This window comes from Balaenoptera physalus, assembly GCF_965194825.1.
Source record: "Balaenoptera physalus genome assembly, chromosome: 2".
In the NCBI taxonomy this organism is placed as follows: domain Eukaryota; kingdom Metazoa; phylum Chordata; class Mammalia; order Artiodactyla; family Balaenopteridae; genus Balaenoptera; species Balaenoptera physalus.
Window position 1 is genome coordinate 126,225,679 of NC_138883.1, and position 14,192 is coordinate 126,239,870.

Below are 14,192 nucleotides of genomic sequence, written 5' to 3' on the forward strand. Positions count from 1 at the left end.
TAGTTTTCTAACCTAGAAATGAGGCAAGTCTTTATAGTTAAGACTTTGGTTAACATTTTCCTAAACTCTGGTAGGTTGTCTTTATACTTATTTAGAGTATTCTTAGGTTTTTAAATTTTTGTTAGTGTTGGTGTTGTATTGGTGAATGAGAACTTTTCCTTTTCCCCATCATGCTCTATAGAAAAACTAGGTTTTTCCCTTGTAGTTAGTCCATTTATTGCTTCCTCTTGTTAGTCATGAGAACCTTCTAGTTTATTCATTTGGATTTTTGGGGTATACAACCATAATGAAACAGGAGGGAGGGGGGCAGAGCACAACCTTTAAAAGAATGACATAGCCATAGGACATGACAAAAACTGGTTAGAACCAAGTAGATCCAACATGGCAAAGGATTTGACTTCCAGTAGACCTTGAGCCTCCTTATATGCTTATTGTAATACGTTAGCATGCTAAATGACATGCCCACTAATGCCATGACAGTTCCAAGGCCGACCATAAAAGGCCAAAAAGTGGGCAGTGGCCCAGTTCCTGGAAATCCCTTCCCCTTCCCCAAAATAGTTGGAATAATCCTCCCACCCATTAGCCTATGAAATTACCCAGCCCATAAAAACTAACCACTTCATATTTCAGGGCCTCTTGCCTTCTGAGATGGCTCTCACTCTGTCTGTGGAGTGTGTTTCTCCCAGGGCCATTTTTACCTTTTGATACGGACCACATTCTGTCTATGGAATGTGTATCTCTCTAAATAAATCCACTTCTTACCTATCCCTTTGTCTCTCACTGAATTCTTTCTGCCATGAGACATAAAGAACCTTAGCTTCAGTAAATCCTGAGGCCAGGTGTGTGATTTTTCAGTTAAAAGACAGTGGGTTCAAGTCCCAATCTGTGTCCTGGCCATGTTCAAGTCCCGGCCCGTGGGTTCAAGTCCCATCTGAGGTGCATAGTTTCAGCTGGCGACCATGAAGGGACAGTGATAAGGTAAGAAAATGTTGAGAGTTAGGTCTTGGTCGTAGAAGGGCTTGCAGGATTCCATGAGCCAGGTGTACTGGGGAGTATGCTCTGCCGATGTCTGCCCATTTTTGATGGGCTGGTCAACCCCGCATGCTTCGGGGCTCTGATCAGGAATCTAGGTCCAGACCAGAGGAATAATGGCAATTGGCATGGTTTGCTATAGAAAGATGGTGTGGAATGGCAATGCTTAGGCACATCCAACAGCAGGTCCAGGACAGAATTATTACTGCAGGATTTGATAATCTATACTATTCTCCTTGACTCTGTTTTTTCTCCTACATTCTATGTTCATTCCTGTTTCATTTCTTTCTTTCTTTTCTTAACCCCAGAAGACGTGTGTGGCTGCCAAGATGTACTTTTTATTGACAAGTGCTGACCCTTTATTCCCAACTTGCAGCTAGGCCAACTCCCACTCATCATCAACACTGTGGGGAACACCTTCTGTACCATTCCTTTGTGGCAACTTTTTGGGCACTAACACCTAGTTGGGAGACTACCTTGGAGGGGATAGCACCTAAAATCATAAGTGCAAATCTTGACCAAATTGCGTGGTGGACTTTGACATAAGAGGGGAACTTCTGGATAGCATGGAAATTAAAGACCTCACCTCAGGCTTGGGTCTGAAATGGGTCAAGCCACATCAATCCCGACCAATACCCCTCTGGATCATATTCTCCGGGATTGGGGAAAAAAATCAGACAACAGGAATTAAAAAGGAAAAATCATATTACATTATATAATCAGGTTTGGCCACAATATTAGTTAGAAAGCCAAGAAAAGTGGCCACTAAATGGGTCCCTGAGTTATGATACTATATTGCAGTTAGGTTTATATTGTAGAAGAAAATTAAAATGGAGTGAGATTCTGTATGTTCAAATTTTCACGGCCTTGTATTTAGACAATGAAACCCAAAGGAATTTAAGGAATATGTAGCTCAGAGGGATAACTCTAGGAAGAACACAGAGGACATTTTAACTGACCCACCCTACGGGGCCATGCAGTACACTGGGTGGGGAACATTGCCATTCCTGAGGTAGACCCACAATGGAATTACCAGGTAAATTCTATTGACAAGAGATAGACAAGACCATATGATTACCTGTTTAATAGAGGGCATGAAGAAACTTACAGTAAAACCTGTTAATTATGAAAAGGTAAAAGAGATCCAACAGGGACAGGACAAAAATCCTGCAGTCTTCCAAGGGAGACTAATGGAAGCTTTTAGGAAGTATATGAACATGGATCCCTCCTCCCCCGAGGGACAGGTCCTTTTGGCTCTGAGTTTCATAGCCCAGTCTGTCCCAGACAGCAGGCACAAAATTCAGAAGGCAACTGCTGGTTCTCAGACTCCAATGAATGAGTTGCTTCAATTGGCTTATTAAGTTTTCAATAATAGGGATATGGCCTAGAAGGCTGAATGCACCCAGCAAAATATGCAAAAGGCCCAAATGCTGGCAGTGGCTTTGTCTGCTCAGAGACCACCAAAGGGGAAGCCAGATTTTTGGGGCCAATCTGGCCCTGGCAGACCACTAGGCCCACGGGCTCCCAGACAGGACCAATGTACCCTGTGTGGACAAACAGGGCAGTAGAATGAGGATTGCAATCATTACACCCTTTGCAAATAGCCAGGACATTGGAAGAGGGAATGCCCCAGATGCCAGAGAGTGATGGGGGGGCCCCTTGGCCATTGATGGTTTTACAATCAGAAGACTGAAGGGCCCCAAGGCCAAAGGTGGTTCTGCCTAGAGATACCATCTATATAACTAATGTCGAGCCTTGGGTGGTCACTGATATGGTGGGCCACTTTATAAAATTTCTTTTATAGTTGCTGGTGCAACCTTTTCAGTCTTAACCCAAAGGATTGGAAACCTTATCAATCATAATGAGTATGTAATGGGGATGTCAGAGAAGAGGCAGTGGCACACTTTCCTGGAACCCCTTTTATGCAACATCAATGGCCAGCTGTTTCTACATTCCTTTCTCTTTGTGCCTGATTGTCTCATCTCTTTAATGGGAAGAGATTTATTAACTATGTTAGGGGTCACTCTGTTTCTTGAGGGGCAAGGGAAACACCTTCACCACCATATGATTCTAACAGAAAGCAGAAAAGTAACAGATTGAATCTGGAGCTAAAATAGAAGACTTAGTAGACCCTGGAGTATGGAATATTGAGGTTCCGGGCTTGGCCAAAGATTTCCAGCTGGTGACTATTAAATAAAAAAGGGTTACAGAGTGTCTAAATATAAGGCACAGATTTCTTAAACCAGGGAAGATCCTCAAAAGTGTCTGTTAATACATTACCAAAATGGGAGGTCACTAATAGAACTAGACTAACCATAGCTGATATTTGGAGCCTGATAAAAATTTTCCGGGGAAGCCCTTTTCCCTAAGCTAAATGAGGGAAAGTAAAACATTACAACATAGGTGAATGAATGTGTCAGTCATTTGATATCATTGAGGTGGCCACCCAATTGTTCGAGGGAAAAAAAAGAAAAGAAGAAAAAATCATTTTTCTGGCCTTAAGGGAACAAAAGTCATCCTAGGAGGAAATTGCCTGTGCCTTCTCAGAGATACAAATGTTCTACCTGGTCTTCTCCAGGAACACTTATCTCCACCATCTTTTAAAATACAAATTTTGAAAAAGGGGTAATTTAGAGCTTGACTTGTCAAGGATAAATAGAAATCCTAAGTGTCTTTTCTGTAAACATTAGTAAAAAGAATTTAGCCATCTAGACAGGTGACCTTGATTTGTTTCATCTGCCAGAAGCCCAATTTGAATTCAATCTCTTTTGTAAATGATGGGTTTTACATTTTTGTACCTGACTCATGGCAGAAATTTTGAGACAGGAGCTATGAGGTTTTTGTTTGTACTTATCTATATATGTGTTATAGATGTATGGTACTGCCAAAATTCATAAAACAGCTCTATTTAATTCGCTTTAAAAATTAAGTGCTTATATAAATACTCATAAATGTGAAGAAAACCAGCAAAATAAATTTCAGGTTCACATGATCTGGGAAATATTCAGTACTGAACGGATATCTGGTATTAAAGCTAGCTTAAGCTTGTTGGTTTGATTAATATAGACATGTCTTTAGAGTCATCAGTGTTAAGTATAATACTTCTGTTGTACCTAGGTTTACTGAAGGTCAAGTTTATGTTATTCCTATTGCAAACTTGTCAGTAAGAAAATTAACTCGATGTGAAAAAAACTTTTAAGGAAAGTAAGATGTATGTTTTCAATGAAAGAAGGTGTGAGGAATAAAAAAAAAATACTGAAAAAAGAGTTGTGCACGATCAGGATTTTCTAAGATTGGATTAAATTTAGTTGGGCAAATGGATTTTGTTGGGAGTAGGCTGAGGCAAGACTGGATTTGATTTCTCCCTCCAAAGTTTTCTTGAAATGCTGCTTTTGATAACAGATTATGTAAATTTCTTTGCCTTTAAGTGACCTGTTTTTGCTTTTGAGACCTCTTTTAACTTTGGTTAAAGAATAAGTATTGTCTCACAGTGACCTATGATTTTATTTGACCAAGTATTTTAAAACTTTTTGACAAACTCCCCAAAGATCAAATTTTAATTAAAGTTCTTTTGATTTACAGCTAACTTTGGGATGCTTTAGAGGGCCCCTGAGGCATCGCAAAGAAAAATACTTAACTAAGATTATTTGGTATGTTAAGTTAAATGTAATCATTCGTAATTCTGGTTATTGTAACCAAGTTTCTTTATCAATTACACTGTAATCAGAGGTTTAACCATGCCTTTTAAGTGTTTTGTCATTTATAGATGGCTAGTTTTGTACTCTGATGCTGTTACAAAAAGTGCTTCATCATCAAGAAGATTCATAGGAAGGCTAAGGAAACAGTCACAACAGTTCCACATCAAGATGATGGCTGTGCGAGGATTCCAGCCCATACCAACTTAAAACAAGGAACTGTCCTGTCCCTGGGGTCCCTATAGAGATTTTTACTCCCTGACAGGCAGGGTCGATCCCCCTACTCAGCTTTGAAGCAGTTACAGAGATGGACCGTTGCCCCTCTACTTCACAAAAGAATATGGGAGTAAAATCTCTGACCGGGGAATGAAAGAGGAAAGGGGGCAGGGCACAACATTTAAAAGAATGGCATAGCCATCGAGGACATGAACTGGTTAGAACCAACTAGGTCCAAGATGGCAGAAGATTTGACTTCCACTAGACCTTGAGCCTCATTATATGCTCATCATAATACATCAACTAAATGACACACCCACCAGTGCCATGAGTTTCCAGGCTGACCATAAAAGGTCAAAAAGTGGACGGTGGCCCAATTCCTGGAAATCCCTGCCCCTTCCCCAAAATAGTTGGAATAATCCTCCCACTCATTAGCCTATGAAATTACCCAGCCCATAAAAACTAACCACCCCATATTTCGGGGTCTCTCACCTTCTGAGATGGCCCACACTCCATCTGAGTGTGTTTCTCTCTAAATAAATCCACTTCTTACCTATCACTTTGTCTCTCACTGAATTCTTTCTGCCATGAGACATAAAAAACCTGAGCTTCACTAAGTCCTGAGACCAGATGTGTGATTTCAATTAAAAGACAGTGGGTTCAAGTCCTAACCTGGGCTTTGGCTGGGTTTGAGTCCGGCCCAGGGGTTCAAGTCCCATCTGAGGTGCACGGTTTCAATATGTGTAAGTAATAATAATTTGGTCTCTAATTCCAATATTCATTCTTTTTAAAAGTTCATGTCTTATTGCATTACCCAGAAGTTCCAAAAAATATTAAATAATACTGGGTTATAACAAGCAACTTTCCTTTATCTCTGATTCTAACAGGAATGCCTTTAGTGTTTCAGCATAAACATTAGTTCTCGGGGTCACCACACATTTCCTGAGTGCATTCTAAGAGCTAGGTTCTATGCTAGTGCCAAGGGTGTTAAGGTGAAGAGGACACAAGATCTGACCTCCAAGAACTTAAAATTGGTTTTGTATAATGTCAAATACTTAGTCCATCCATTTTGTCACCAAGAGCAGAGGCAGCCTTATTTTGGATTTGTAATTAGGATTGAGTGACATGACATGTACTTCCCAGGGTTCTTTTGAGATAATCATGGAGTTCATCTCTGTAGTATGTTCATTTGAGATCAAACTTAGCCGCTTGTGATAATATTATTGTAGGCGTCTATAAATATTATTCATCCTTTGGGCAGCTAACTGCCAATGCCCTTTATGATGCTTTTTTCTCTGAAATGGCCTTGGTAGGCATATTAACAAAGCCACTTCCTGGATCATTCCATTTCCCAAGAGGAAGTATCTATGGAAGAAAGATGTCTTTGGAAAGAAGGTAGATTGTGAGTGCAGGAAAATCTGGAAGCTGGGGCATTTTGAATTCTCAGATACTCAGGTAAATAGGTGTCTAGTTCTTCTTGTACTTTGTACTAACAACCATTACCTTAATTCAGGAAATGGTAGAGTTGTGTATCTTCCCAGGGAAATTCTTTTCATATGTGTTGCTCCAAGAAAAGATGAGGTAATCTCAGGCATGGGGGGAGGGGGTGGGCTAGGACAGCACCACTTTCAGTCCTGGGTATTGCTGGCTGCTGAAGCCCCTCCACTACTTCTTCTCTCTTGCTCCACTAACAGGACCCAGATATTCCTGAGTATCCACTCATGCAGCCCAGGTACTTGGAGGGAAGCTGACCTCTCTCTCAGCTCCAGCCTGGAGCCCGTCAGGACATTCTCTCAATTTGCCAGTAACTGGTTTAAGGCTGTCCTGCAACTGCATGAGGTCAAGGAAACCAAGACTCTGCTCAGGATGTGGAGAGTGGCACCCTCTCTCTTCTCTGGAGCATGATGTGAGCACATGTCCTGGGATGGTACCAGCCATGTCATTACCAAGAACAGAGCCAGCCTTGGGATCAAGCTGATCCCAGAAAGCTGAGTGCAGGGAGAAAGGGGAAAGCCCAGGTCTGAGTTGCATGTTCAATTGCCCTGGAGCCCACCTTCTCTCTGGCCTTGCAGACATGAGGCCTGCCTTCCCTTTCCATCTGACCAGATGAGGTGCATCTTCTGTCACATGCAATGAGCCACACATGCTGAGTAACCAGCCATTATTGCTGGCATGCTGTGCTCAGAAACTGCTTAGTCCTGAGATCCTCCGACCTCTGCACATCGCTGCTCCGGGGACAGGCAGCCACAGGAGTCCTAAGCAGGAGCACACCCTGCTCACTTCACATCCCCAGGCTGAGCAAGCAGGCAACTCACGATGGCTGGCAAAGTCAAAGAGAGGGTTCTGAAGAGTAAATGCTATACAACTGCCTTGGATTCTTATAATATTTTCCTTCTCTTTTTCTCTGTTTAGAGACAGAAGTAATGACTCATAAGACAAAAACCTAAAGAGCCCAGCCTCTTGGTGCACGGAGCTGGTGTAGCCCATGTCACAGTGTCCCAATGTGCAGCTGTTTCCTCCACAGGGTGTAAAAGGACTTGCCATGAGGAAGTGCCCTGGAGTACTCAGAATATGTTCTGTCAGTTTAACCGAGCAGGACCCTACAGGGTCTTCCCAGGACAGACCCCTCCCCCATATTCTCTGCTGTAGCTCCTCTCTGAAGTACCTAGTGATAGTATCTGATGCATATTTCCTGAGTTTTCCAGATGCTGGTACCACCACCAGAAGGAAGAAATTAATGCTTGATGATCGTGAGCCCTAAGGACTGATCACCATCAGAGAATTGTGCACAGCTGATCACAGACCCTGGAATGTCTCTCTCTCACCTGGCCTTTAAAAATGCTTTGTTGAAACCCTTTGGGGAGTTTGGGGTAGTTTTGAACACGGGCTACCCGTTCTCCTTGCTTAGCCCTGCAATGAACTTTTCTCTGATCCAAACTCTGATGTTTTGGTTTGTTTGGCCTCACTGTGCGTCAAGCACATGAACTTGCATTCGGTAACATTAGGTCATGTATTAATAATACCACACAACAGTGGCAACCCGACACGCTCTCTTTGCAAAGTGAAGGTTGTTTATTGCTTGTTATGATTTTAACAGGCGAGACCCTACATAGGAACTATAATACCTACAGGTGGTCTTTACCAAATGCCTGCATAGAGTAGAATGTTGGAATGAATTTCGCGTGTGTGTGTGTGTATGTGTGTTTTCCCAGAGTTCTCACTTTCCCTTTCCTGGTGAAGCAGAGCCCACCCTCCCAGTGGTGGGATTGAGAGACAGACAGTGGGGATCTCTGCTGGGGCCGTGTGCGTGCCCGTCACCTCCCCTCACATCATCCACACCCGCCCAGGGTTCACTGTGCTCAAACACGTTTCCACTAGGGGAAAGCAAACATCACACATGTTGAAGAAAACCAATCAGACTGCATTTTCTTATAAAATGAGATGAAAAAATAAATCTAAACCCACTTCTCAAGTGTCTCTCTTCCTTAAACTTTTATATACGATAAAGCTCTTATTTTTCTTTTCAATATACTCTAGTTAGAAATTTTAAAAAATAAACTTTTTTTTTGGTACCTTTCATTTCCTGTGTTAGCCTTGGAAATATATAAAATACATCTCACTAGAACTCTTCTGTGCAAATAATAAACATAAATAATATTAACATCTATGTTATAAAAAAAGCATTTCGAGGTTTTCACCGCTGCCACCACCAGCTGTAGTCCCTGGAAGGAGGTCCTAGAAGTAGTCCGTGGTCTGCCCACTCAAGCCTTGCAGGTCCTGGTCTGGCTGCGGGGGGCTGGGTAGGAACTCGCTGTCCCGCTTGTCCATCTGTAAACCACTTTGGGAGAACTGTAGGACACTTCCCAGCCCGCTGACCAGAGAGAGGGAGGAAATCCAGTTGAGTGAGCTGAGGCTGGGCAGGCTGAAGATGGATGACAGGGCAGCTGCCCTGCTGGCACTTGTGGGTTTCATCTTGGAGTCCCCTGGACAGCCTTCCAGGATCACCTCCCCTGGTGAGGAGGACCCTGTGGTCTGGCTGCCCAGGCCTTCCAGCAGGGTGTCCTCCCTCAGAGACACGCCCATGTCCACCACGGTGGGCACCCCGCTGGCCTCTGGGGAGCAGGCCGGCTGTTGTGAGTGCCAAAACACCTGCGAGCTACAGTCCTGGGAGAAGGACCCCAAGGCACTGATGCTCCTCTGTTCTGACGGTTCCGCCCTCGGTTCTCCTGGGAGGTGTCCCTGAGCAAAGGTCTCTTTGGGAGCCCTGAGTTTCCTGGGGGACCTTCTGACCAACTGGCGTCCCAGCTGCAGTTGGGTGGGGAAAAGGCTCCCCTGCAGGGCTTTGAAAAACAATCTGGAAAGAACATATAGAACACAGTCAGCTATTGCTGCAGTGGGGCCTTTGAGCTTCTGAGACTCAAACAGTACAGGAACACAACAAAGGAGAATACTGTCAGAGCCCACATGGGACCCAAAGGCCACTGTCCCTGATACCCACCTGGGCAGCAGCGCGGCGACGGGTGCTATGAGACAAATGAAGTAAAACACAGGGTCGCCCATTAACGTCTGCATGGTCCAATAGGGGTTGGATGGAGGGTAGCACATTGCACAGGAAGCATTATAAATCAAAGCCACAGTGAAAAATAAAAGGATACTGAAGCCACAAGCCATCCAGTTGAGCCAGGTCTGAGGGGGAAAAAGAAAGACAGGGCTTTTATCTCAACAAAAATGCAGTGGTCCTCTGCAAGCGGAGGATGTAAGAGGGCGTAGTGGGAACAGGGTGGTCGGTGGGGCGTGGAGCCTTGAGAACTGGTGGACCGGCCTGAACACAAGTGGGGAGATGGAAGTCAGGTGCCAAGGGAAGGAGGGGGAAGGAGAGCCGGGGTGGAGGGGCCTGGGCAGGCAGGTGCCCAGCGCTGCCCGGGACAAGTGCTGCTCCCACACCCTGGGCTTGCGTGGGCATGGCCGGCCTGTGCATCTGCTTTTGTTCTCATCACAGTGAGGCCAGCTTTGCAGTCCCCCCCAGCCCCCAACTCAAAACTCTGCTCAATCTCACAGAATGTGCACGGAAGTGAGCAGATCGCAGACCAGCCCCCTTCTGGATCAGGCCCACAGCTCTCACCCAGGTCTTGGTTTCTATACCCAGGTGCAGGAGGAAGGTGAACAGCGCGATGGTGGTGATTGGGGTCCCCCAGGTGAACATGTCTGTGTCTGAGTCGTGGTAGGCCTGAAAGACAGCGAGGTCCTGTGTCTGTGTGTCGCCAGATAAAGGTGGTGGGAAAAGCTGGGCCAGGTGCCAACTTACCAAATAGGGAATGAAAAAACACACGAGGCTCTGGAAGGCAGCATCAGCCATGTTCAACCAGAACGTACGAGGCCGATATTCCTGAGACACAAAAACAAGCACGGAGGTTACAGGAAAGGCCTCATCTCTTCAAATGGTTTTCCGTCACCTATGGGGGCCATGAAGGCACAAGTCAAGCACCCCAGGGACACCTGCTAATTCAGGACCTTGGAGAGGGAGATCCTGGAGTGTGAAGGGCTGGTGAAAAAACACTACAGAAAGGCCTGCAGGGGCACATGAGGCTGAGTAAGTCACTGCGAGCATTTGTGCTCAAAAGGCCTGCTACAGCATTCTCAGTCAACAGCAGAAAGATGAAAACGCTTTCTAAATCCCATAAGGAATTTCCCTAGATAGGGACTAGTGCATGAAACTCCGGCATCTGCCCCAACCTGAGCCGTCTACTTTGTCAGGGCTTTGCTTCCCTCCGTTGGTGGACCCGCTAGAATATTTCTTAAAAGTGGGTTATTTTAAAATTAGATCATGGGTGTTTCCTAATGTTAAAATCAAAAAGCTGCCTACCATGGGCAAAAAATGACTTTGAAATGGACTAATCAAGTCTTCCTTATCTGGAAGCTCCAATCTGTATTTGGCCCTGCAGAATTCTGAGCTGCTGGTGCCAGCGGTGACAAGCAGAGGCTCTCCTCATCTATCTGATCCTCAGCAACCCCTACCTACCCCAGGCTGCCTGTGGGAAGTCAACTCTTCAGTAAATCAGTTCCGAATGAGAGACCATTGTGGGAGATGCGAGGATCCGTTCCCTGGGCACTCGTATAATAATTCCAACCAGCCCAAGAGCAGCACTCACAGGGCTTTCTTTAATGGCCAGCTAGGAACAGCTGGTAATTAGCATGTCAATCTATGTGATGCATTGATGTAAACATGTATTTTACATCATCTGTTTGTGTTCACTTGTTCTTCCCAGGGTTTCCCTATGGGTTTATTTTCCCATTAATCCCCATTCAAAGGAAATCACATTTCTTTGGGGGTGTTTTAGAAAAATCTCTGCTCTGCCTGCAGTCATCCCACGTGACCTTGACTTAGATTCCAAACGGGATTTCCTTGGGGTCCTGGAGACTCCTGGTGTAAGGATAGTTTTCACCTCAGTATACTTTTTAAAAAAATCTTCTTTTTTTTTTTTTTTTCCCAAAAAGCTTTAGGTAAATTGATATACAAAACCCACACACTTTTAATGTACACATTTCTATGGGTTTGGGCACATACATACACCCCTGATACCATCACCACAACCAATCAACTCTCTACTTAAATAAATGCATTGCAGTCAAGAGACAGAATTCATTGTTTTCCGCCCACTGGTCAGATTCTAGAATTTTAATTGTTTGTTCTGCAGTGTCCATTTTTTTTCTTGGAAGATTTTATTTTTTAAATTTTATTGGAGTACAGTTGATGTATGATGTTGTGTTAGTTTCAGGTGTACAGCAAAATGATTTATTTATACGTATATATATTCTTTTTCAGATTCTTTACCCATATAGGTTATTACAGAATATTGAGTAGAGTTCCCTGTGCTATACAGTAGGTCCTTGTTGGTTCTCTATTTTATGTATGGTAGTGTGTGTATGTTAATCCCAAGCTCCTAATTTATCCCTCCCCGCCAATGTTTCCCCTTTGGTAACTATAAGTTTGTCTTCGAAATCTGAGAGTCTGTTTCTGTTTTGTAAATAAGTGCATTTATATCATTTTTTAAAATTGGATTCCACGTGAGTGATATCATATGATATTTGTTCTTCTCTGTCTGCCCAGGGTGTCCATTTAAAGGCAGGTGTGGGGACCTGAACTTTCCAGGAGCTGGATGTGGAGCGTGGAGGGCCAGGAGATGGGGTGGGGGGAAGGGGGGCTTCACCTCCATGTTCTGGCCGGTCTTGTAGAGCTGCGGCTTGGTCAGCAGCACGTCAGCCGGCACGTCCTTGTCCAGCACCCCAGTCACAAGCTGGGGAAGCGATGAGAAGAGCAGATTAAAGAAGATCAGATACCACTGGTCAATCATGGCAGACGCAGAGAAGCCACAGTAAAACTGGAACCAAAACAGGAGGCCCACGAACATCTGTGATCAAGGGAAGAGTGGGAAAAAGCAATTCTCAGCTGCCCTGCAGAATCTCGTCCAAGGGAGCTGAGGACTTTGCAGCGTCTGACTGTAAAGACTAAATTTATAGGCAGAAATTGTCTCCAAAGACAGCCCTCACTTTGGTGCCCTCTGTCTCTCCCTCCCCCTCCTCCTCCCTCCTCTATCCCTCGAGCATCAAAGACCAGCATTGGGAGCTGGGAATTCCCACCAACAACCCTTGGAGGGATGGAGTCTTGGGCCCAAATGCCACAGATCATAAGAGAAAACAAAACAAAGGTCTGGCAGGGTCTAGGGTGGCTCCCATCTCAAGAGGGCTGGCTGGATACATCACCCATCATGAGGCTTCTTTCCTTGTGCCCCTCTCTGTGACACTAAACCAAACCTACCTGGGCTAAACCCTGGATCCTGCCTCCCTCTTTTAATGAGGAACAGTGTGCAATTATTGACTCGCATGGAGGGGAGGACACACACAAGCATGGCGGTAAAGTTGATGGTGACACCAACATCGCTGCCTTTACTGAGCCCTGGCATCGGCCGGGCACTGTTGGTGGGTGAGCTACAGGCATTATCGCTGGTCCCTACAGCTACACCGAACAGGAAAATGAGGTCCAGAGAGGTGGAAGAGCCTCCTCCCATGCGCAGTAGGAGGAGCTGGGTGGACCTCTTCCCACTATTACTTGATCACTGAACATCCGTGGCCTGATGTTATATGGGGCGCATGGCAGGTTAGCAATTGCAAAGCATTCCTACACTTATTAGCTGTGCAACCTGGCACAGACCATTTAGCCCCTCTCTGCCTCAGTGACCTTGTCCATGAAATAGGCACACCCATGGTACTTGGCTGAGGGGTTGTGGTGAAGATTAATGACTAATGCACCTTCAAGTACTCACAAGAGCTTCCTGCACACTGAGATGCTCATCAGTGGTTTGTGGTCGTTACTGTCAGCAGGACGGCTATTTCCTTTGTTTGAGGCTCAAGCAGGGCCAGTGTGCTCACCCCATTTAGAGGAAAGTAAACTGAGGTCCAAGATGTCAAACGACTGGACTATGGTCATTGTATGAGTAACAAACCCAACTTGTTCAACCACTCGTGACCTGGAGGAGCCATGGGGGAAGAACATTCTCTGCTGTGCACCGCATACAACGGCCTGGGTGTGGGTTCTGGAGCTGCCACTGTGCACATTTCTGACCTTGACACCGTCACTTAACCTCTCTGAGCTCGGGTTTGACCTGAAAATGGCTTGTTCCAAAGATCAGAAAAAATGATAGTCTACACTGATATCACCTCTAATGACACAGATCCTCCAGGACTTGTTTCAATATATGACTTAATGCAACTTTTCCCCTCCACCCTGAAAACTGACAAACTTGGCTTTTTCATCGACTTTCTTCCCTTTTTCACACCCACGCCTGCTTTTCTTTCTCCCACCTTCTCAGGCACAGCCTAATGAGTCATCAGTGAGCAAGTGGAGTCAGACAAAGAGGAGGAAAAGTACTTAGATACCTGAGACTTTTTTTTTTTACTGCAGTACCCAAAAGCCTTCTCCCCAAACCACTGTTGCTACGGAAACTTTTCTTCTTTGCTCTTTACTGGAAGGAAGGCCAACTTATTCCTAAAACTAATGAATTTCTCACTTTGGGAGGCAGAGTGATTATCCTCGAATTTCTCAAGTAGATTAAGTACTTGTTAACAGAGGCTTTGCATCTTATACAGAATAAAAACAGGCACCCCTTCTCCTTCCTTGTCCCCTCCGTGAGGACAGATTCACCGTGGCAGGCAGGAGCCAGTGACCATTGCAGGCGGCCACTCTGGGCCTCA

At 44.9% G+C, this 14,192-nt stretch overlaps 1 protein-coding gene across 3 annotated transcripts in view; it reads right to left on the bottom strand.

Moving 5' to 3' along the window:
* Positions 1–227: 227 nt before the first annotated feature.
* Positions 228–14,192, bottom strand: part of ATP10A (ATPase phospholipid transporting 10A (putative)) — a 185,939-nt gene continuing 171,974 nt past the window's right edge. Inside the window, exons 17-21 of one of the 3 annotated variants that reach the window (XM_082450197.1) lie at positions 12,152–12,238; positions 10,249–10,329; positions 10,066–10,170; positions 9,442–9,629; positions 228–9,297 (exon numbers count right to left, since the gene is read on the bottom strand). In XM_082450197.1, coding sequence (XP_082306323.1) covers positions 8,679–9,297; positions 9,442–9,629; positions 10,066–10,170; positions 10,249–10,329; positions 12,152–12,238 — 1,080 coding nt within the window. In that variant the 3' untranslated portion in view covers positions 228–8,678. Of the gene's footprint in view, positions 9,298–9,441; positions 9,630–10,065; positions 10,171–10,248; positions 10,330–12,151; positions 12,353–14,192 lie in introns of all 3 variants that reach the window. The other 2 variants (XM_082450195.1, XM_082450196.1) reach the window with 2 other exon arrangements.